Source organism: Osmerus eperlanus, chromosome 26 (genome assembly GCF_963692335.1).
Source record: "Osmerus eperlanus chromosome 26, fOsmEpe2.1, whole genome shotgun sequence".
Lineage (NCBI taxonomy): Eukaryota > Metazoa > Chordata > Actinopteri > Osmeriformes > Osmeridae > Osmerus > Osmerus eperlanus.
The window spans coordinates 8915688-8938574 of record NC_085043.1 but is presented as its reverse complement, the minus strand read 5'-3'; the positions used below and the strand labels follow the sequence as shown (position 1 = coordinate 8938574).

The 22887-nt window shown below is 44.3% G+C and overlaps 2 protein-coding genes across 3 annotated transcripts; both read right to left on the bottom strand.

The window, feature by feature from the left end:
* Nucleotides 1-308: 308 nt before the first annotated feature.
* Nucleotides 309-9395, bottom strand: ephx4 (epoxide hydrolase 4). The gene is made up of 7 exons (XM_062452516.1): nucleotides 8920-9395; nucleotides 8160-8245; nucleotides 5707-5864; nucleotides 3563-3691; nucleotides 2584-2687; nucleotides 1905-2053; nucleotides 309-1261 (listed from the first exon to the last, which is right to left on the bottom strand). The coding sequence occupies exons 1-7, from the start codon at nucleotides 9160-9162 to the stop codon at nucleotides 1021-1023; spliced, it is 1110 nt and encodes a 369-aa protein (XP_062308500.1). The 5' UTR covers nucleotides 9163-9395; the 3' UTR covers nucleotides 309-1020.
* A 450-nt stretch (nucleotides 9396-9845) lies between these two features.
* Nucleotides 9846-21116, bottom strand: brdt (bromodomain, testis-specific). Of its 2 annotated transcripts, XM_062452316.1 has the most exons (21): nucleotides 20414-21116; nucleotides 18426-18695; nucleotides 18163-18300; nucleotides 17913-18051; nucleotides 17693-17817; nucleotides 17193-17552; nucleotides 16950-17078; nucleotides 16638-16850; nucleotides 16316-16503; nucleotides 15934-16214; nucleotides 15721-15828; nucleotides 15368-15493; nucleotides 13878-13933; nucleotides 13590-13764; nucleotides 13060-13401; nucleotides 12747-12820; nucleotides 12389-12470; nucleotides 12172-12287; nucleotides 11869-12062; nucleotides 11348-11564; nucleotides 9846-11235 (listed from the first exon to the last, which is right to left on the bottom strand). In XM_062452316.1, exons 2-21 carry the CDS (start codon nucleotides 18618-18620, stop codon nucleotides 11167-11169), a joined length of 3327 nt encoding a protein of 1108 aa, XP_062308300.1. In that variant the 5' UTR covers nucleotides 18621-18695; nucleotides 20414-21116; the 3' UTR covers nucleotides 9846-11166. The 2 variants fall into 2 exon arrangements, with proteins under 2 accessions (XP_062308300.1, XP_062308301.1); XM_062452317.1 differs by lacking the exon at nucleotides 13060-13401 and having other exon boundaries at nucleotides 20414-21115.
* Between the last annotated feature and the right edge of the window lie 1771 nt (nucleotides 21117-22887).

Below are 22887 nucleotides of genomic sequence, written 5' to 3'. Positions count from 1 at the left end.
GACGGTAGCAGACCAGTGACGTAATATTATTTTACCGTAAACATTCAAATATAATTGATTTCTTTATCTTAGTGCCAAATGCATACTCATATTACTTTCAATGTATCCAAAATGTTCTTCCAACGTGTTTCCATACAAGCAATTACATGTCTATCATTATCTGAAATAATGTTTCGAGAAAACAGGCTTTAATGCATAAAGCTTCTTAAGCTAAATGGTTTGGTTCACATTATCTCTGAAGGTGTAGTTTAGCCTATCCAGCATAACTTTATTGCAAGATGTAAGTCAAGATGCAAGAATAGAATAACTCCAAAGCATCACACTATATTTTATTTGTTTACAAAATCAAAATGGTGCAGACCTGGCTCAGTGGATTTCAAAATGCAGTGTGTAGGAAGAGATACAAAAAAGTACAAGTACAATATTCAACCATCACAGTTTTTTTTCTATACAGGAAGATCAAGATAACAACATTCTCAAATATCTGAGCAAATTTAGTCAAAAAAATACAAAAGAACAACATTTTCTTTAAGACAACAACACTACCTGATAGAGGGAGAGGGAAAGGGTTCCCAAAGGACCGTGTCCAAAGTAGACAGTGGAGAAATCTGGTGACACATACAGCAGACAACGCCACAGCTCAATCTCAGAGGAACTGGCACATTTTACGCCGCAAAACATCACAACTCTAAGTTAAAAGGCACCACACAATACAACTCACAAGGAGGTTCTGCCACACATTTGTAATGTTGCAACCAACAAACTTTAAGGCCGATGTCATGTGCAAAAAGGTCTTGAGTAACTGTCAAACTACTGTGTCTTCTCCCTTATAGTGTGCTTTTGTTCTTTCGCTCGATTTTGACATCTTAAAAAATAGTTGAAATGTGTAGGATTTTAAAAGAATGATTGCATTATCTCTACGTTGGTTAGTTTTCACAGGCATATTCCAGGCTTCCAGGGGTGGCGAGTGAGGGTGTGCGGCGGGGGGGACGGGGGGGGGGAAGAGGCCTCGTTATAGATTCAGTTCCTGTAGTTTTTGCGTCCCTCGCCTTCCTTGAGGAAGGTCCATATGAGGGTGTTGACGATATCAGGCTGGTCCTGCTGCAGCCAGTGACTCGCCCCCGAAATTATGTTGAGTCGAAAGTGATTTTTGATGTACAGACGGCACGCCTCGGCCATTTCCTGCTCCAGGAAGGCATCCCTCTCTCCCCACAGCAGCAGAACCGGAGCCTTGACATCATTTTGGCTGAGTGGGAGGGAACTGTGGAGAGAGCCCCCACACATTAAATGGGTCAAATTATACTGTCCAAGCCTAATAATGAGCTACCTTTTGACTGGGATTTTATATACTGTTTTTTTGTCTCCCGTTGTGGAAGCTTGAAGAGATGCTAATTGGGAATGGGTCAGTGGCAATCATCTTACGTAACTGAAAGCAGAAAAATTAGTGTTTTTTCTGAGAGACAGTGCCTGCTTAAGGAGAGAGCAGATGGTGAGCTCAGTCATGCATGCTGAGTCAGAAACACATGCACTCTGAACTCAATGTGTGTATGTGTGTGTGTGAGCGTGCGTGCGTGCGTGCGTGCATGTGGATCTGCCTAACTTCTGCCTGTCAGTCTGTCTATGTAGGAAACAGAAGGAGAGGAAGTGATACAACACAGTGACATGAAGAGAAGTGCCTCATGTTGGATTGTAATTCAGATTTGCAGTTCTGAAGTTGAACAGGGTCATTCAAATCAACAGCACAGCGCCAATCAAGCAAACGGATCCACATCTTTCTCAATAAGTAAACCAGTGATTTATCTAACCACTAATAAGAGTATCTTTAAAACACAAGGGGGCGCTAAGGATTAATACTTTCACAAGGGGGAGGACAACTCAGGCTTAGTTCGCCGGCTCTTCCTCACCTGAAGACATTCCTGAAGTAGTTGAGCGCCCCGGTGAGAGCACCAGGCTGAGACAGAACGTACAGATAGGCCTCTAAGTCTTCTCCTGTCAGCCACCGGCCCTTCCGGCCAATCCCTGTGCTGCGGCTTGTGAACAAGTCCTTCAGAGCCTGCAGTGGGGACACCGCGAGCACAGGCGGTGAGTGGTGGCGTCCGGATATGGTCAGGGTGGGATCTGATCCAGCCACTCACACGCAAGGTCACGCATGTTATAGTGATAACCATAGATATATATAAACACATATATCTATGGTGATAACGTATTAGGTGCAGCAGTAAAAGGGGGTGTTATTAACGGTGAAATGACCTTATTTGAATGTCATAGAGCATATCTCCATTCATTTTAGTGAATGTAATGTCAATGAGACAGTAAAATGGAGTAAGTATGAAAACCAGGGATCAGTTCATCAGCACATTATATTCCCTGTGTGTCTTTCACCTAATTACATCCTGGATAACTTGTCACCCATTTTTCTTTTAGCCAATTACAATTCCTTGGGAATTCACAATGCAGATGACAAAAGTATTTTCATTCATGCCAATGCACACGCACTTCCAACATGCACAGATGACCTTGAAAGCCTTCAAAGCAATCGTGTGCACAGACAGACGCACGTGCACACGCACACATACGCTTCACCTTGAAATCATTGATGGAGAGCATGAGCTCTGGGAAGCGAGGGAGCTGGAACAGGAAGAAATAACTGGACTTGAGCATCTGGCTAGGATGGCGCAGGGCATAATCTAGATAAATGGATAGAGGAGAAAGAGGAGGAGAGAAGGGGAGGAGAGGGGGGGAGGGGAGAAGGGGAGAAGGGGAGGAGAGAGGGGGAGGGGAGAAGGGGAGGAGAGAAGGGGAGGAGAGAAGGGGAGGAGAAAGAGGAGGAGAGAAGGGGAGGAGAGGGGGGAGGGGAGAAGGGGAGGAGAGAAGGGGAGGAGAGAGGGGGAGGGGAGAAGGGGAGGAGAGAAGGGGAGGAGAGAAGGGGAGGAGAGAAGGGGAGGAGAAAGAGGAGGAGAGAAGGGGAGGAGAGAAGGGGAGGGGAGAAGGGGAGGGGAGAAGGGGAGGAGAGAAGGGGAGGAGAGAAGGGGAGGGGAGAAGGGGAGGAGAGAAGGGGAGGAGAGAAGGGGAGGAGAGAAGGGGAGGAGAGAGGACAAAAGAAGACAAGAGGACGCCCTACAGTAAGTGTCAACAGAATACAAATAACCAAAGGTGCTGTTGCCAGATGCGGGGGGCTTCAATGGAAGTGTTTTGCGAGGCTGACCTCTCTTCACTACCTCTGCCTCCATATTTTGCCTAGCTGCCAATCAAGCCAGCTGCTCCAGCTTCACATTAGAGCATCACTGCAATTACCTACCCCAAGTCCCCCTTAAGGAAGAAGAGGACTTAACAGACGGATGCCGCAAACACGAGGCAACGAGGCAGGGGTAATAAACCCGCTAATGAATGATGGTAATCATGATTATAACCCAAGAGCTACAGCAGATCTTCTCTAATTATCACGAGGAGAGGGAGTTGGTTTCGTGTGATATTTAGCCGTGGTTGCCTCAGCCATCGCTGTGTTGATTCTGCCTCTCATCACACGATGCTCAGAAGCCCCTGGCTTGTGAGGAGGACCTACCACTGAACACAGACGGGTGAGGGCAGTTCAGGACGATTAGCTTTGTCACCATCTCTGGGTAATGGATGGCAAAAAGCCAGGCAATGGTCCCGCCCCAATCATGGCCAACGAGGAAGCATCTGTTGTAACCTTAGGAGAAACAGAGGCACAGTTGTGACTGGGGAATTGACAGGGCAAATCTAAGCAGTGAAGTGAAAGATGCTCAGTGTTCAATGTTCGTTCATATAGCTTAACGACAGCCGTTTGAACTAGTCTGTTAACACAGATATCAATGACTGGTAATGCTATGGTTGCTACTGTTCCTCTGAAGAAAACAATATCAATCATATGTGTCAGTCACAATAGAAGCTTAAATGGAAATCAAGGTCATTGCTTATGTCTGGGGCATTCTGATCACATTAGCTCTCCACACAGTAATCTGCTTACCATTTATAATAGTAATGTATTAATTTTGCAGACACTGATCAAAGCAACATTCACTACAGGGGGATTTGAACCTGCAACCTCTTGACATGCTGTTAAATGTTCTAACCACTGAGATGTACTCTCCCTCCCATTGAGATGAATCATCATTAGGAATTTCTGAAGAGTGACAGGACACGTAGAAGAGAGAGAGACAAAGAGAGAGAGAGACAAAGAGAGAGGGAGACAAAGAGAGAGAGAGACAAAGAGAGAGGGAGACAAAGAGAGATAGAGAGATATAGGGGATGATATACAAAGAAACTGATCCCCTGTGGGTAAGGCCTTAGTCTACATGATACGGGCACTTAACTGGGGAACCACCGGGGAGCCTCCAAGTAGGGAATTTTTACAAAGTAAAAGTAGGGATTTTTACATCACGATGATGTGGCCAATGTTGTGTCTGATTCTAGCCAGACACTGACATGGCCAAAATGATTTATAGATATGTTTTCTTCTCCTTAAAAACTTTTATTTTGAAATGGAAAACAGTCTGGTACAAAAGTAACAGCAATGATGAAAGGTGAAGGACACTGGTATACTAAGTAAGCCCCAGGTCTAAATGGAAGCTTCCTGAGTGTGTGTGTGGGATAGAGAGAGAGAGAGAGAGTGTGTAACAGAGAGAGAGAGAGAGACAGAAAGAGTGTGTAAGAGAGAGAGAGAGTGTATAAGAGAGAGAGAGAGTGTAAGAGAGAGAGTGTATAAGAGAGAGAGAGAGAGTGTAAGAGAGAGAGAGAGAGAGAGAGTGTATAAGAGAGAGAGAGAGAGTGTAAGAGAGAGAGTGTGTAAGAGAGAGAGAGTGTATAAGAGAGAGAGAGAGAGAGTGTAAGAGAGAGAGTGTATAAGAGAGAGAGAGAGTGTAAGAGAGAGAGAGAGAGAGTGTATAAGAGAGAGAGAGAGAGTGTAAGAGAGAGAGTGTGTAAGAGAGAGAGAGAGTGTATAAGAGAGAGAGAGAGAGAGAGAGAGAGAGAGAGTGTATAAGAGAGAGAGAGAGAGTGTAAGAGAGAGAGTGTGTAAGAGAGAGAGAGAGTGTATAAGAGAGAGAGAGAGAGAGAGAGAGAGAGTGTGTAAGAGAGAGAGAGATAGAGAGTGTATAAGAGAGAGAGAGAGAGTGTATAAGAGAGAGAGAGAGAGAGAGTGTGTGTAAGAGAGAGAGAGAGATAGAGAGTGTATAAGAGAGAGATAGAGAGTGTATAAGAGAGAGAGAGAGATAGAGAGTGTATAAGAGAGAGAGAGAGAGAGAGAGTGTGTAAGAGAGAGAGAGAGTGTATAAGAGAGAGAGAGAGAGAGAGAGAGTGTATAAGAGAGAGAGAGAGAGAGAGAGAGTGTAAGAGAGAGAGAGAGATAGAGAGTGTATAAGAGAGAGAGAGAGATAGAGAGTGTGTAAGAGAGAGAGAGAGAGAGATAGGGGGGGGGGGTGGCAGCAGGCTGGGGGGCTTTGTTTCTGCACAACAGCCGACGTTTACTCAGTATGACTCACAGGAAGCTTGTCATGCCACACTGCAGCCCGACAGGCTGTCCAGAGTACAAATCGACAAAACAAGTTGACTCTTTGACTCAAGACACCAGGCCGCCTAATCACCCTGCCATGAAAGTCATTTTAGGGGCCATCTCAATTGGTACTTTGCCCTGGGGTACATTGGTTCAGACGGATGAAATACCTCTTCCCTCCACTGTTCTCTTACCAAGGTATTCTACAATGTCCTTGACGTCTGTGACCAGGTAATCAAATCGGTAGCTTTCAGTAGATAGGGGCAAGTCAGACTCTCCGTAGCCCCGCATGTCGATAGCCACCACGCGGAACTCACTTTTAAATTCACGCAACTGGTGGCGCCAAGAGAACCTGGGGGAAACAGACAGACACACAGACAAACAAACAAACAGACAGACAGACAGCAGAGACGGTCAGTGTGCAATCATGCATGAAGTGTCCTTTCCAACACCGTCCAACATTATAGTGTACGCATTTACTGTAAATGAATGAACAACTTTACATACTTTGCATACTTTTGCATCTTCCTGTCTCCATCATACAGTGTAGCACTGTATACTATATACAGTTAGGTCCATAAATATTTGGACATTGACACAATTTTCATCATTTTGGCTCTGTATACCACCACAATGGATTTGAAATGAAACAATCAAGATGTGCTTTAAGTGCAGACTTTCAGCTTTAATTTCAAATCAGATGAACGGTGTAGGATTTACAACACATTTTATATGTGCCCCCCCCCCCTTTTTAAGGGACCAAAAATAATTGGACAAACTAACATAATCATAAATCTAATTGTCACTTTTAATACTTGGTTGCAAATCCTTTGCAGTCAATGACAGCCTGAAGTCTGGAACCAGACGCTGGGTTTCGTCCCTGGTGATGCTCTGCCAGGCCTCTACTGCAACTGTCTTCAGTTCCTGCTTGTTCTTGGGGCATTTTCCCTTCAGTTTTGTCTTTAGCAAGTGAAATGCATGCTCAATTGGATTTAGGTCAGGTGATTGACTTGGCCATTGCAGAACATTCCACTTCTTTGCCTTAAAAAACTCTTTGGTTGCTTTCGCAGTATGCTTCGGGTCATTGTCCATCTGCACTGTGAAGCGCCGTCCTATGAGTTCTGAAGCATTTGGCTGAATCTGAGCAGATAATATTGCCAGAAACACTTCAGAATTCATCCTACTGCTTTTGTCAGCAGTCACATCATCGATAAATACAAGGGAACCAGTTCCATTGGCAGCCATACATGCCCACGCCATAACACTACCTCCACCATGCTTCACTGATGAGGTGGTATGCTTTGGATCATGAGCAGTTCCTTCCCTTCTCCATACTCTTCTCCTCCCATCATTCTGGTACAAGTTGATCTTGGTCTCATCTGTCCATAGGATGTTGTTCCAGAACTGTACAGGCTCTTTTAGATGTTTTTTGGCAAACTCTAATCTGGTCTTCCTGTTTTTGAGACTCACCAATGGTTTACATCTTGTGGTGAACCCTCTGTATTTACTCTGGTGAAGTCTTCTCTTAATTTTTGACTTTGACACAGATACGCCTACCTCCTGGAGAGTGTTCTTGATCTGGCCAACTGTTGTGAAGGGGTTTTTCTTCACCAGGGAAAGAATTCTTCTGTCATCCACCACAGTTGTTTTCCGTGGTCTTCCGGGTCTTTTGGTGTTGCTGAGCTCACCAGTGCGTTCTTTCTTTTTAAGAATGAACCAAACAGTTGATTTGGCCACACCTAATGTTTTTGCTATCTCTCTGATAGGTTTGTTTTGATTTTTCAGCCTAACGATGGCTTGCTTCACTGATGGTGACAGCTCTTTGGACTTCATATTGAGAGTTGACAGCAACAGATTCCAAACACAAATACCATACTTGAAATGAACTCTAGACCTTTTATCTGCTCCTTGTCAATGAAGCATTGTAGCATTGGCACTCAGTTTTCCTTCAGTCTGACCGAAGGTCACCTTTACGTTACATGATAAGTTTGGGATTCTAATCACCTCCCTCATCATGTGGCCTGAGATCGCTTCCTAATTGAAGATCTTGTCTGCTGTGGAGCCCGACGCGGAATGCTGGCTGTGATTTAGATGAGTCAGGATAAGAGCACAGCACTGAAACCCAATATCTTGGAATATAGATGAGATTTCAAATAAAACCAGCCTTCCCCAGCAGCCATACGTCCCCTCGCCACCCGAGAAACGAGAGGAGAGGTCGAGCACTTTTCAACATCACTGAGTCACTTAGCCTCAACCCCGTCTCGTAGATCAGAGAGCACAGCGAGGGCGATGGAGGGGACTGGGTCCTACGCCACATTAATTAAGCTTGGTCTTGTCCTGTCCAAGGCACTGTTAGCTTCGCTTGAGATATGGGCCGTCTTACAGCACCTGACAACCTCTGTGGCCCTCATTCCAGCAGCCTCTAACTCTAACGAGGCCTCCGGCCATCCCCGTCGATGATACATGAGCCAAACGGTAACGTTATCTGTGGTTTTAAGGAGCTGTAGTGCAGTCTGAAATCTATCCCATAGTCTAAACACGTACGACATGACATTAGCAAGGGGCTGTGTATTTCGAATGCAGTTTTATCATATAGAAACATGTTCGGCTTCCCTTGGGTTTGGAGCAAACATGTGACATGTCTTACCAGAACTCTGGGAAGCCGTGTAGAAACAGCATGAGCGGTTTTCCTCTCTCCCCAGCAGCGACATAGTGAAATCTCAGACCAGACTCCTGGAAGGAGGGCACAAGACTAAGTCAACAGTAATCAGGGCCATTCTGTCTGAGACATCAACACTTAGTCCTAATCAGGCAGGCTGATGCGTTATCTTCTGGGATAACAATACGGCTGGTCTGATTTATGGCACGAGAAACAAAACACAAGGCAATGACTATGATGCCATCCAAAGTATTCTAACATTCTCTGTCACTGACATCTGAAGTTATTGGGACATGTGATAATTATAAAGCCCAAAAAGTAGGTACTTAATTATATTTATTTTCTCAGAAATACAGATCACTTCTTGTCTGACACAGCATAAAGTTAGTTGACATAGGTTTTACGTATCATCTAGACACGCAGTAAACACACAGCGCCTGCGATATTTCCCCCTGCATGGATCAGAATATTTGCTACAGTGAACGGCGGCGCTGTTTTTTCAGCACCACCCGAGAATGCGGACCAGAGTGTAGGGGATGTCCGCATAATGCTTAATCGAAAATGTCTAAAATTGCTAGATGCCTCACGATTGACAAATACAGGCCTGTTTTGACGTCTCTATAATCTACGATACAGTCATGCAAGGTATTTGTGCCTCTTTAAGGCATGGGCTAGCTTACACAATAGAATATGCTACTCCTAAATAGACTGTAGGCAACCTTAATGTGCCATGTGAAGTATGCCTTACCTTTATTCTAACATAACAGTGGGTTCCCAAGGACGTGTCATTCAGGCAAGCAGGGGGAGTTTCGCGAATTCCCCACTGAAAGGTTGTTGACGGCCTTATAATTATGTTCCACCAAAGTTTCAGCAACGCTACGGTAGTGCAGAGAGCACAATAACCGTATATCAATGACCAATACCCGAAAACTCTGATCCTTAGCGTAAGTCTGATTGTAAACAACAGCAAGTTGTGGAGCACTCTCGCCATCTTTACATTACGTTATATAAATTACGTTACCTATTGATTTCTCTTTGTTAATTGGCTGATTATCCTGAAATATTGGTCATTGCAAATCCTGACGTTCCTCTAACAGCGCATCTGCAAGACTGCCCGCCGGGGTGGATCCCAGTAGGCAAGCTGATTGGAAAACGGCGAGAAGAGCACGTCAGAATTCACGCTTGCGTCTGACAGCAAAGGTTGATACTAATTGAGTGCAGATCGAAATATTGTTGCTGCAGCTAAAAGCTAGTGTAGTCCGAAATACTTAACAGGATAATCACTGCAACAGATTAGGCCTACTTTCTAAAACCTTTTCACGTGGTGTTAGAGGCTAAATAACAATAGGTGTATACTCTGAAAGCCACGAAGTGCTTTTAATATGACTCATGACCATCCGTGAGTTGAGGTAGGCTATGAAAGAGCTGTAAATGTCTCGAGAAAGAAAATAATGTTAATCACCAACTACAAAGCTACAGCTCATTCTAGGACAGGGGATTTACACCTATAAATGAAACCCAATGCATCAAGACTCATTGTTATTGCTGCTGTGGAATTGACCTTGGCTGTTGAATTAGCAAGAACAGAAAATATGGAATATTGCCATATATAACGGCTCATTAGAGACATGCCGTAATCATTGCCGATTATAAATAGGGTCAAGACTTCAGCCATCATATAAAATAGTATTTTATTTCATGTCTCAATCTCTCAAAGGAATTGCTAAAAAGGAAAAAACAAAAATCTGAGGTAGCATTTGATTAATTGTTCCTTTATGTACAGTAACGAGACCAAAACCTATTAATAATTCATGCAAATAACCCAATACAATGAACAAGAACAATGAAAAAGAAAAAAACACGCTTCCATGAAAATATTTTAATGATTTATCCGATCTCTTCAAAAATTATATTAGTTCTTTTTCCATATGGTATGGCATATGCCCATTCCATTAGATACAGAATAAAGTGCTACTATTTATCATGTCAGAGGAAAACACTGCAGAATGTTGAGAACCATCAAATCAATAAACAATAAGAAAGTACTTCAAGGAACATTTACAGTCAGAATTTAAACTTGATTAGAAAAACCAACACAATAGTCATCAACAACACCTTACGTTTCGTAAATGTGTACCACAATATGGCACTTCAAACTATCAAGATGACAGTCAACCAATGGTGGCACATTGGAAACTGGCATTAGGCATATGGAAAAAAACATGCCCCTCTGGTGAACAAAAATTTTAGTCACTTTCTTTTTTTCCTTTTACAAATATCTTCTCACACACCCTAGAACATCATAAACAAGGCGTTCATATACTTAAATACGTCACATACGACATGTATAACTCAGAGCATCATATTCAAAACCTTTGCATTGGATAGAGATCGGTTTTTAAACTGTGTAAACTGAAGAGAAGCTATACATATCTAGATCATATATACAGGGTACAATTATTGACTGTAGCAAAATAACCAGACTACACATCGCAGCGAAAGTTGGAATGATATTAGCATGTAAACATGTCCTTTGATTGGGTGTTTTTTTCTGTTGCCATATGGAAGGAAACTCCAGAAGGTGAACAAGAACCCATCAAAAGGACTCAATGTGTAGGTGGGTTTCATATCAAACATTTCTTTTACCAACACCACTTATTTTGCCAACTCTGAATCAACGTCTCTGCACGTTTAACAGTGTCTCAGTGCTGGTCTTTACAAATAACTATTACGAGTAAAAAAAACTAAACAAACACCCAACATCCATCTGAATATAAGGTCCTCCAGAATATTCAGGCAAGATCAGTATGTTTTACATTGTACTGTTTGTTTTCTCAGTTACAAAACAGGTTATGTAGATATGCAGTGCTTCGAGACACACTTCCGAAGGATTATACGCCATTTCCTTCATCAAAATGTTTGGTTTCCGGCGTGCGCGTGGGAAGCGGAAGCGACATCGTTTGTGGGGAGACCCAAATCGGTCACACAAGTCCTTCTACTCCAAGTTCTTTTCAAACGTGGCCATAATGTCACTCTGCATGGTCATGTCGATGACAGCCGACATCTAAGAGAACAAAAAGAAAACAATGAGAGAGTGGAACATTTTTGCAAAATAAACTGCACAGGGGAAGAAAAAAAAAAGGATTCTCCCCCCCCCCCCCCCGAGCAGGACTTACTGCTTCTCGCCTTCGTCGTTCTTGCTCTCTTTTGCGGGCCATCTCCCTGTCCCTGTCCACGGAGGACTGGGCGCCGCCGAGGGGCTGAGGTGGGGCGGGAGGCTCCTCCACGTGGAGCTCTGGAGGTCGAGGTGCCTCAGGGACGTCCTCGGAGGGGAGATCCGAGACCTCTTCGCTGGGCTGGGCTGGTGGGTCGGCCCTGTGTGGCACTGCTAGACTGAAGGAGAAATGTAAATGTTTTTTTTAAAACATTTGTCATTTAGCAGACGCTCTTATCCAGAGCGACTTACAGTAAGTACAGGGACATTCTCCCCGAGGCAAGTAGGGTGAAGTGCCTTGCCCAAGAACACAACGTCATTTGGCATGGCCGGGAATCGAACCAACAACCTTTTGATTAATAGCTCGACTCCCTAACCGGTCAGCCATCTGACCTCCCCATCATGGTGAGACACCACAGTATGACGGGGTTGTGACTCAAGGGGAATCTGTCCAGATGTTAAGGTTTTATTTGAAAGGAATACCTGGTCCTGTCGGGAGCTTTCCTGTCGAGGCTCGTCTCCTGAACCTTTTTGAGGGCTTTTTCACGTTCCTCCTTCTCCATGGCAACCTTGCGGAACTGCTGAAAGCTCTCCTTGGAAGCCTTCAGAGTCGAGGGGGTGAGGGTGGCCATTTTTCCTAGACTGGCCCAGGAGTCCGCGTTCTTCAGGACAATATCCTACAGAGAATCACGCTCAGTTTATGTCGTGAAAATTAAAAATAAAGAACTTACCAATAGACATGCAGAGAAGCTGCATGTGAATACTGGTACAGCCACACTGACAAACCTTTTTAGCAGGTTGAGATTTTCCATCTTGAGAGGATTTGCAGGCAGTACTGCAAAGCTGTAGATGGGACAGGCTGGTGGAAGTGCAGTCAAGCGCACCATCAGAGTGTTTGATACCTAGGGAGACATAAAAAACACACAGGCTTGTTAAAGACAGCTCAGCAAAAGAATTATAAAGTGAGACTATTTCCACAGTGTGTGCCCGGTGTCTTGCTTACTGGGCAGTTTCTGTTGTGACCGCCTCTCATTCTTCAAGGGCTGTAATGGGCTGTCTTCTAGCGGAGACAACAGTGGGCACTGCTGCGGCAAAAATTTACGGTACACAAAATTCCCATCACAGTCAAAACTTACACCGATGCCATCAAACAATCAAATGAGTTTCAATACCCAAGACACAACCCACTCTCGCCTTCGCCACAAATACCAATGAATTTGATTGAAAGTAAAAACATGAATTAATTCTAATCCACTTTGAGAACGGTCCCGTACGTAAACCCCCCCCCCAAAAAACCCTGAATAAAAACGTCAAAAAGGGGAGAGGGAAAATCAAGTATACGAATCGTAAATTTTCGATACCTCAAACCTGGCGCTGTCAGAAGGCAGCGAGTCTGCGGGTGGAGAGGTCAGAGGGGAGAGCAGCGCCGACAACCCTTTAAGAAAACCACAACAAACCGAGACATTAGGAGCTTGAACGGGCACGTGGGCAGACATCAAGCTGACGGGCACATGCAGCCAGGGACATTGCGACAGCGGGAGCAAGGCGCCCTAAAACAAACGGCGACAGGACGACCTACAAGCCACACAGGAAGGAGAAGATGAGAACCGAGCACGTGCAGGGGGACATGCTACAAGCTGGGGGGAGGAGGGGGGCTAGCGGTGTACCTCTTACCTTCCTGTTGAGCCCTATCAGGAGGACGGGGTGAAAGACAGCCAGGGTCCCCCTCCTGTGTGGGGGAGGGAGGAAGACACCGAAGTGGTAGAGCTAAGGGGCAAAGTGTGGGAGGAGGCTGCGGCGATGGGTCTGGGGAAGGTTTATAAGTAGTAGGCCCTGGGGGTTGTTCTGTGGGCGGAGTGGCGTCCCGGGGAGTGAGGGAGAGGGGTTGGGGTTCAGAGGGAGATCCCTGTGGTGGGGGAGGGCTGGCAGGCTCGGGGGCCTGTCTGCTTTTGCGAGGTAGAGGCGCCGCTGTGGCGCTTGGTCTGGAAGGCTGTGGAGGCAGGCGGCTGTGTAAGGCTGAGGTGGAATGGAAAGTCAGAAGGAAGACGTGAGACAAGGATGGTCAAACTCTTTCCACATTTCAACCTCCTCGCAGACCTGTCATGATCAGTGGAAAAACGGCTGTTTCCTGTCCCTGGTCGACCCTTGGCTTGTCCTAAACAGCAGATACACTGACACAGGTAAGAGTAGGATACAGAAATTACCTGGAGAGAGAATCAAGTCATCAGAAAGCTGGGCTGCGCACTGCGGTGAGGACTGGTCTTCATTTTCTTCTTCGAGGGGTTGCAAAGAAGCTGAAGTTTGGCTCTTCTGGGACACGGCTTCTGATTGGTCTGTTTTGTCAGACTTACACACCTTATTGGCTCTGCGTTTCACCTTCTGTTTAAAATTACAATAAGTTTTAAATGAACCAAATTGCAAATCTAACCACTACAGAGACTCATCAAAAACGGTGCATTTAGGTAAATGGCAGTGAAGAGTAATGAATTTACCTTGGCTTTAACCTTATGGCGAGCATTTTTTCTTTTCTTGTTTGTCGTTTTCCGCACTGAAAGATATGCACAAATCGAAATAGTAATTCAAAGCCTTTAACCCAACAGCCCGTTTTTCCCCATCTATAACCTCATTATATACACAGTAGATATTTCTGCAAAAATTCAACAAAAAAAAGATACCTACCGTAAGAAAATAATCATCCACTCCCTTTCAGAGTTTCCCCTACAGATTATAGGTATTTTCCCTCTAAAGACTGAGTATTTCCCCACATTAGTTGTATCACTTTTTCTTGTGTGGAAAGAAAGCACCACTTAACATTACATGTATTGATTGTCTATCAAAGTATATTTATTAATCCACTAAGCGCTGGACACAAAACAGAATGCACCAACAGCAAACTGCAGGAGTTAACATCTCGGGCTCTACTAAACAAGTTCTACATGGGCCATAACAATCTTTCGAGTACTAAAATACAAATCTGTTCCATGTACAAGGTGTGCATCATGCCAGTATTCCCTCATTCAAATACAAAACCCTATAAACACCCAAACCCAAGTAGGCTGGTTAATCCAGACAGCTGGAAGTGGAGAACAAGTGCTGTAGTTTAAAGTGAGGAAGATCTGAGCTCAACTAGACCGATGGAGCGAAGGGAAGGAAAAAGATCAAATACTCGATCATACGTCATCCTTCTTTTCATCAATGGAAGAGCTTATAGTTGGTTTCAGTGCTGTATAGCAATTTTTTCAGCATGTTACCTCAATATTTCCTCAGCCTGGTTTACTCAACATTGCTGAGCTTTGCATAAACGCTGATTGGCCTCACTTTAAACAAAGCAGGTCTAAAAGGGATGGTATTTACACTAAAAGGTGCTATATGTAATACTTTTTTGTTCCTTCATTAATCCATATTAGTAATTTAGCCAGGTTAAATCTGCGAGAAAAGTTACGTAACTTTGTAAACAGTATAGCCAGGGAAACAATCTGCAATCTTGTCAATCTGTGTTAAAGAACTACCGTAACACAGATTCACTTAACCAACCCTGCAGATCTAATCTGGTTAATTTGCCGATATAGATATGATCAAATATAGAGGAAAAAGGAAAAATTAACATTGTCAGCTACCAAGGTGAACAGAACAATACCATATAAACAAATATTTAACCTAATTCTCTGAAATATATCTTTGTGTGTGATGGGATCATGCCTTCAGAGAAAACGTATGAAACACGACCACAGAAATGAAAAACACCCAATGAACATACCAAAAATAAATAAAACAATGCACACTTTAATTTTCTTTTCTTCAAGTTTTAGCTTTGCCAACAGGTGCTACACTATTGCTACAAAAGGACACATCCGGGGAAGATTTATTTGAGGGATTTCTTTTTCCTGTCCGTAAGCGTGAAGAGGACAGGGCTTTAGCCATTACATTAAAATAAATCAGGAGGGGGTGGGAGGGAGGGGGGTCGCCGAGGAGAACAGCTAACCTGATTCAGAGTCACTGCTATCAGAAGTGCTAGAATCACTACTGCTACTGCTGGAGGAGCTGCTGTCGCTGCTCTCGCTGAGGCGGCACGGCCGGGCCAGGTCTGCGGGGGCTTCGGGCGGCTGACCTGTTCAGCACACAGATAACAGCCAGTCACATGGGGAGCACTCAGATAGCATACAGCACAATGTCTAGCGGGAGGTTGGTGAGTAAGCACAAGGAACAATGACAGCCATATCCTTCATCAGTGTCGACCTATATGATTGTATCGCTAGCCCTCTTAATCCACGACACGTGTCAAAGCTCGAAGACAGTGAAGACTTCGTTGAAACTGCCTGGAGAGTCCGTTCTTACTTGTGTATTTCCTTTTCTTGGTCACGCTCTCCTCCTCAGCTACGTGCAGTTTGGCCACCTCTTGTTTCTTCCCAGGATGCTTCTCTCCTTTGGCTTTAGCTGGCTTCTCTGAAAGAGCAGATCATGATCGATCAGGTCAGCTTGTAATACTTGCTTTACAGGTTCGGCGGGGGCACACCTTAGTGGTCAGAGGATGGGAGGGGGGTTACTCACGGTCCGGTTTCCTTGTGTGTTTCCTCAGGCATATCCTGACAAAGCTCTGCAGGGCTCTCAGCGTGGAAGGCTTCAGAGCCTCAAAGTCGATCTCGATCTCCTCGGGGCACGAGTTTCGCAGGGACGACTCCCTGGCCTGGATGATGTGGACCACTTTGCCCAGCTTGTCACCGGGCAGCTTGTTGATGTCCAGACTCAGCTGCCTCTTCTCGCCGTAAGACATGGGCGCGGCGGCCCCGTCGTCGTCCGACTCGTGGGGCGCGGCGGCCATCTTGCCTTGCCTGGAAACAACGTGTCGTTAGAAAAAACGCCCCCTTCTGAGCGCGCGTCCTGGTAACCAGGCCGGATTAAACCGAGAAGTCGGGAATGAAAGTTCACTCACGTGACGGAGGAGCTCTTGGTCGTGCCTTTGGGCATTTTCACACCTTTGGATTTGCCCTTGGACTCTTTCCGGTTCCGCCAGGTGGCTTCCCTCTCTTTCCTCCTCTGCTCCTTCTTGGACTTCTTCTTCTTTGGTTTCGACAGGGGCTCCTTGGTGAGTCTCTGCAGCTGATCGTGTACTGCAATCAGCTGCACAGAGCGGCCCGCAGTTAGACACACCGGCCACCACGCAGGTAAACGTGGATTAAGCAGTACACGCCGAGGTGGGGGGCGCGGGGGACGGGACAACACGCCGAGGTGGGGGGCGGGGGTACGGGACAAACCTGTTCCTGGAGATTGGCCAATCGCAGGGCTCTCTCTTCCTCCTCCTCCTCGGTGTCGGAGGAGCTCTCCGACTCGGAGGACGTCTCGCTGTCGCTGCTCTCGGCGCTGCTGGAGCCGCTCTGGGTCCCGTCGCCACGGTCGCGACTGTCCCCTGGACTGGCGCTCTTGGTGAGCCCGTCTGGAAGCTTCAGATAGCGTGCCTCAAACACATCCTGGCAAACACTCTGGGAGTTACTACCTCATCACTGCCCTGCACAAACAAAGCCAGTTTATCTACACAGCAGTCAGGCTGCGTTGCGAGGGATGTGTACCTGAAGTTTCCTCGCCATCGCAACAACTTCATGCGTGGGCGGGTTGTACTTGTAACAGTTTGAGAACATTAGTCGGAAGTCTGCAGCAAACTCCTGGGCAGTCGAGTATTCACGATTCTCCATTTTTTTCTGTGACAAAACATTGAATTTCGAATTCAATCGATTGCAGCTCAAGACAGCATCGCTTTGTCATCCAAACAGATCAACGCACATATCAGCCGGTTCAAACAACTTCAAAGTTACCCTTATGGTACTCAGATCCATCGGCTGCTTGATGATGTCGTGGTAGTCATGGAGACCCAGGGTTTCCACGTCAACGGGCTTGTAGAAGGGCCAAGCGTAGCCTATGTGTCTCTTGGTGAACATTTCCTTCAGGACGCCGTGGCAGTACCTGAGCTGCTCCGAGAGGCGGAGCCTCTTGCCCGGCAGGGGCGACTCAGGCAGGTCCTTCCTGGGGGGCTTGATGGGGCGTCCGCTGCCCCGCCTGGACAGCAGCTTGCTGGGAGTCGAGCCGTCCAGGGGAGGAGGAGAGGACTCGCAGCTGGTGATGGTCGACGCGGTCGGCGTGGTCGTATCCGCTTTTCGCTTGACGCCGGTCTTGATCTTAAAAAAAACAACAACAAAAAAAACAATAAATACATATTGTAAAAAAGGACAACGAATGACAAGTTATATATATATAAAAGAGTAGAAGAACTGCAGTTGTTCTTGTACCCCGAGCGGTCGCCGTCAAGAGAACTGACCTTTTCTGCCATCTTTGAGGAGAGCTGGGCCGGGGGGATAGAGTGAAGAGCTCCCGGAGGGATGACTGTCACTGTCTGCTGAAACACCACCTCAGACACAGGCGAGCTGGACCTCTGCTTCACATCTACAGCAGAAAGAGGGTTTATTCAAAACATTAAACATATCCGTGCGAGATTGAACACCCATCACACGCAGGGTACGAGCCCAGCTTTGCATTACCTGTAGAGGACTTCCTGGTTTTCCCCGATGTCTTGGCGGTCACGGTAGACACCTCGTGCTCTTCTTGAGGCATGAGGGCCACTTTCTGCAAAAATACCTTCTCCAAGGACTGGGCCATAAGAACAATGTCATCTCCTGGCTAGAAACAATGAACACAATGGAAAACTAAGGTCAGCATTTTGCCCGTTGCCCAACTGCTGTTAGGTATATGAATGCAGAACCCTACATTCTCCATTTGAAGGCTCATTACCCGATTGTATACATAGCAATTGGTGAACATGGTGTTGAAGTCCTGTATGCACTCCATTGCCTTCCAATAATAATTGTTTAGAAGACGCTTCTTGATAGAACTCAAGTCCATTGGCTTCTTGATAATGGTATAATAATCCTAAAAAAAAGGTGAGAGGTGGACTAACTTTATAGGGAACACAGTGGCATTGCTGTTTGAATTAATACCAGAATCGGGTGTCAAAACACCTCCCTCGACACTTATGGGAAAACGTGACTACTCACTGGAAGGTTCAGGGAAACGGCGTCAACAGGCTGGCGGAAAGGCCAAGAAAACTGATGCTTCCACAGGTCTCTGACCACCACTTTCTCCAGATACTGCAGCTGGTTGGTCAGACGGCCGTGCCTCTTGGGGTTCTGAAACTCTGGTGGATGGGGGTTTCCAGTCCCAGTGGGAACCTGGGATCTAAAATCTGCCATGGTGCAATCCAAGACCACTGCACAGAGAGGGGCTGTTCCTGGTCTGTGGCCCAGCTCTCATCACACTCAGTCCCCCTAAACCAGTGGAGAAGAGAGTTGTTTTGAAATGTATTTGGACATCTAAGAATTGCCAGTGAACGTGATTAGCTTTAAACCGGTTTTACAAGGTTAAACCAAAGGCTTTTATAATAGTTTGACCTGTTTAAGATGTATCTGGTTTTATAACATCACCCCTCTTGCAGGAGCTGAGTTATTGATTTGAGCAACGTTCACTCAAGTGCTGTTTGCAAATATTTTGCAAACACGATTGTCATAACATTTTCCAAATGTCTGTTGACATTAATTCTGTACACCAGTACATGCCAATATACAACTGGCATTCCATCTCCGGTATAGAACCATAAGCGTCAGAGAATACGTGATTTATACTGCCACCTAGTGCTTCTATCAATAACTGAGAACTCCAGTGTGATATAGAATGGGTTTGCATAAAATGCATTATATAGATCCCTTATAACGTCATTATCAGCTTATAGGTTCTGTTACTGATATGGGTAAAGCAACAACTTTTCAAATGGCTGAATATCAACTGAAACCACAACCGGTCGTTAAATCAATCAATCCAGCCTAGGCCACATCTGATGGGTTATAACGACCTAAAAAAGAATAACGTGTATTGCCGTAACAGGGTAGTCCATAGCAAGCATTACAACCGCAAAACGGGAACGAGTAAAATACACTGAAAAAAACATGACCCAACTAGTCCCAAAAAATTTGACACTGGCTCTAGTTCCGCCACTTACCACAAAAACATCGGAAACGTCATAATCGTCACTTTGGGTTTTTGTAAATACCAAATTACAAAAAATAAAAAACTTACATAACAAGTTATGTTGATCTTACTTGGTTGTTTATTTGCAATTTACATTTGATTGTCACAAACTATAATTGTACCCCCTCGTGAGCATAGAGAACCAATGAACTTGCACAAACTTTACACCACCCAACAATTTAATATAAACAAAGTTATGTAATATCTGTTCAATTACAAGCAAAATAGAAAATATGGATAGTTAGTGACTACACAAACTATTATGAAAGTAACTAGCGCCAGAAATGCGAGCATGTTGCTAGATGGTCGGCACATTGGTAAAGCGGCTAGATAACTCGGGCACTAATGTTACTATTCCGCTAACTAATAACACTTAAGAATCGCCTTTGGTTAGCTAGCTAGCTTTCTTAGCCAACTTCATACCTGTGAAAGCAGAACAATCAATAATGCCCAAAAATTGAGTTTGACCTTTGCATTCAGCTGAGGATAAGCAGCAAGCAAAAAAAATACATTTTAAGTGACGCCGTGATGCTCGCGCATTGAGTGCTTGGCCTTGTCTGAAGGCATGCGGACAGGCCCTATTCTGACATGGGCGGGGATAGAACCATTGCCGTAAGATGCCGGCAATGTGTTGTCTACTTGTGATTAATTTGTTAGTTAACCAACAGCACAGAAACCCTAAAAATATGTAAACGGTTGCAAAAAGTTGACCAGCAATGCAACGCGTTCGCTTGGAATGCAACGCATGTACCCCGCCCACACAGCAAGCACATTTGGTCTAGCTAGCAGCTAAGTTAGCTGGCTAGCTACTGTATTAGTGGTGGTATAAGATTGTCTAGAATTAGCCCTTTGATCGAGCCTAGCTCTGACACAAATGTGAAATTCCCTGACTTCTTTTAACAACATGAACCAGTTTGTTAGCTAGCTAGGCTAGCTCTATCAACCTTGTTTCGTAATTTACCTTTCCGTCTCTGGCACAAGATTGTTTTAATTGCCGAACTGAGACAGACGCTCTTTGCCAAGATGTTCTGCTGGAAGGATGCCCAATGTGACTGTCGTCGATCCTGCACTAAATAAAAAAATGTACAGCTACAAGCAAACTTGTAAGCAAGTAAATAACATTATGGCTAGCTAGATAAAGGTCAACAATTTCAAGTACGTTGGGCTGAACAAGTCTTCAATGGCGGACGTCTCTACGGGCAACCGCCTCGTATTTATACACTTCTGTTTTGAACTCGAGCTCCGATTGGTCAAAATGCTACACGTGCCACATCATTCTTTATTTTCCTCAAAAAGTGTCAAAAGTTACGCTTTTCCTACACTCAAAAGATTTGATTAATAACATACAGGTTCCAAAACATTTAACTGAACGATTCGTTCTCCACATGGATGTGGCAAATACCTATCCCCTCGGCTGCTACGATAGCAATCGTAAAAAAACAAGTGTAGTTCAAAACATCACTGGCCAAAAGACGTCACATGACTCTTCTAGAATTATCTTTTTGGGGGACAATTACATCGCTAAAACAATTTCTTACAAACGTCAGACATAAATTCCCTTTCCAATCGCTATTCCATCGAGTCCACCTAGAGCTCGAAGAGGCTAGCTTTCACGCCGTAAACTAGCTTAGCCGTACACAGTGAACTTTCATTTGGCCAAGCGCAGTGTGTGGGGGGAGGGGAGACGTTTTGCAGGATGCGCATGTATCTCACACTATTTCGTGATTGGTCTAGAAACTGTGTAACCCATAATATAAAATACATATCTAAAGAAACCCGGATGTCGGTTAACAGAATATTAATTTGGCGGTGCACAAAAAACAAGGTCTGAATATTAGATAAGCGGTTCAAAGCCTCTTCAGATTGAATTTTACTTTCCTTTCTCATATTCATTATATTCTGCTTGGCTGTTCTCATGCTAGATTAATATAATTCCTGAACCGTTGTTCTCTCTGCAGTACAATTTATCTGGAGAAGATCTGATCATGACACACCAGACCACAAATTCATAAGGGCTTAATTTGTTGTGTGTAAGTACTTCAGTTGAGTCAGGAATGCCACTTGCCATCAAACCACAAGAGGGCAGTGTTAACCACAGATTTTGAATAGTATCAAAGAGTATAGAAGACTTTTATACTCTTGGGTAGTGTTGACACTATTATGCCTATAACGACATGCTCTGTATGGTTGGGCAATGCATTTTTAGGCCCTGCTCCAAAAAGGCAGGGGTCTATCAACACGTCAAGTATTTTTGAATAATTGTATTTTTTTTCTTCTTTTTTTTTTTACAGCAGGCATCAGAAATCATGGTAAAAGTTGATAATGGCATGATCCTTTACCACCATCCACACTTTCAAACTGACATCAAAATGTGGTGATGTTATTATATTTTCATTGATCCTCTTATTTCTTAATGTAGGTGATATAGCCTATATTTAGATATAGATACATAGATATTGACCAAACCTAGATTTAGGCCAATGATATGCTTTCAAGAATGTCAAAAACCTCGGAACATGCTATACAAGTGAACTTTAAAAGCAAAGCAATTTCAGTGAAGTGTATCAATATTGTACATTCTATGCTTGCTTTATTCATTGTCAAATGTTATCCCTGTCCACCAACCCATCCCCTTTGCACAAGTAATCATTTAAACAGTAAATAAACACACAATACAAAAGAACTTGCACAATGGCATACATATTTATGAGATGTAAAATAAGATGATCTCTTTAAGCACGTCCTTGTCAACTTTCAAAAGCAGCACATCAATGTTTCTGTGAAGGCAGCAAGATGTTTCCAAAACAATGTTTTCTCCCTTCTTGTTGTAGGTGCCTTCTCATTATAGCAAATCAGTATGCTGACATTTATGTTGAACCCAGCGCTGCCTCTCCTTCAGAAAAGATTGATGTCACAATAGAGCTAGGCGTGAAGTTTGCAAGATACGGTGACATAAATGTGAGTAATAAAACATAATTTATGTGTGTACTAAAACAGAATCAATGATTGCTACATCACAGAAATTCTCAAACATGAGTGGGGTGGGAGACAGGAGGATGCTTCAATGATGAGACACCTTTCAGATGTGAGGACTACATGCATTTTGATTCTTAGATGTTAGAAGAGGACCCTGTATAGGAACTAAAAAAAACAGCATTGATAAGCTTTTCCATTAATATAAACGTCCAACAACGATGGTTTTCTTATGTTCATAAACTGGGTTATAACCGATTTTTATAGACATTAACTCAGCATGTGGATCTACCAAACAATATTCCATTGAATGTTCCTTTCTTGATCACCAAATCCCATACTGATACAAACCCGAACATAAAATTATCTTGTAAACAATTCTTCACAATTATGTGGCCATAATTGCTAGTTAATAGGACCGTTCATTTTTGACCCCAGATAACTTTCACCCATATGTGTGAT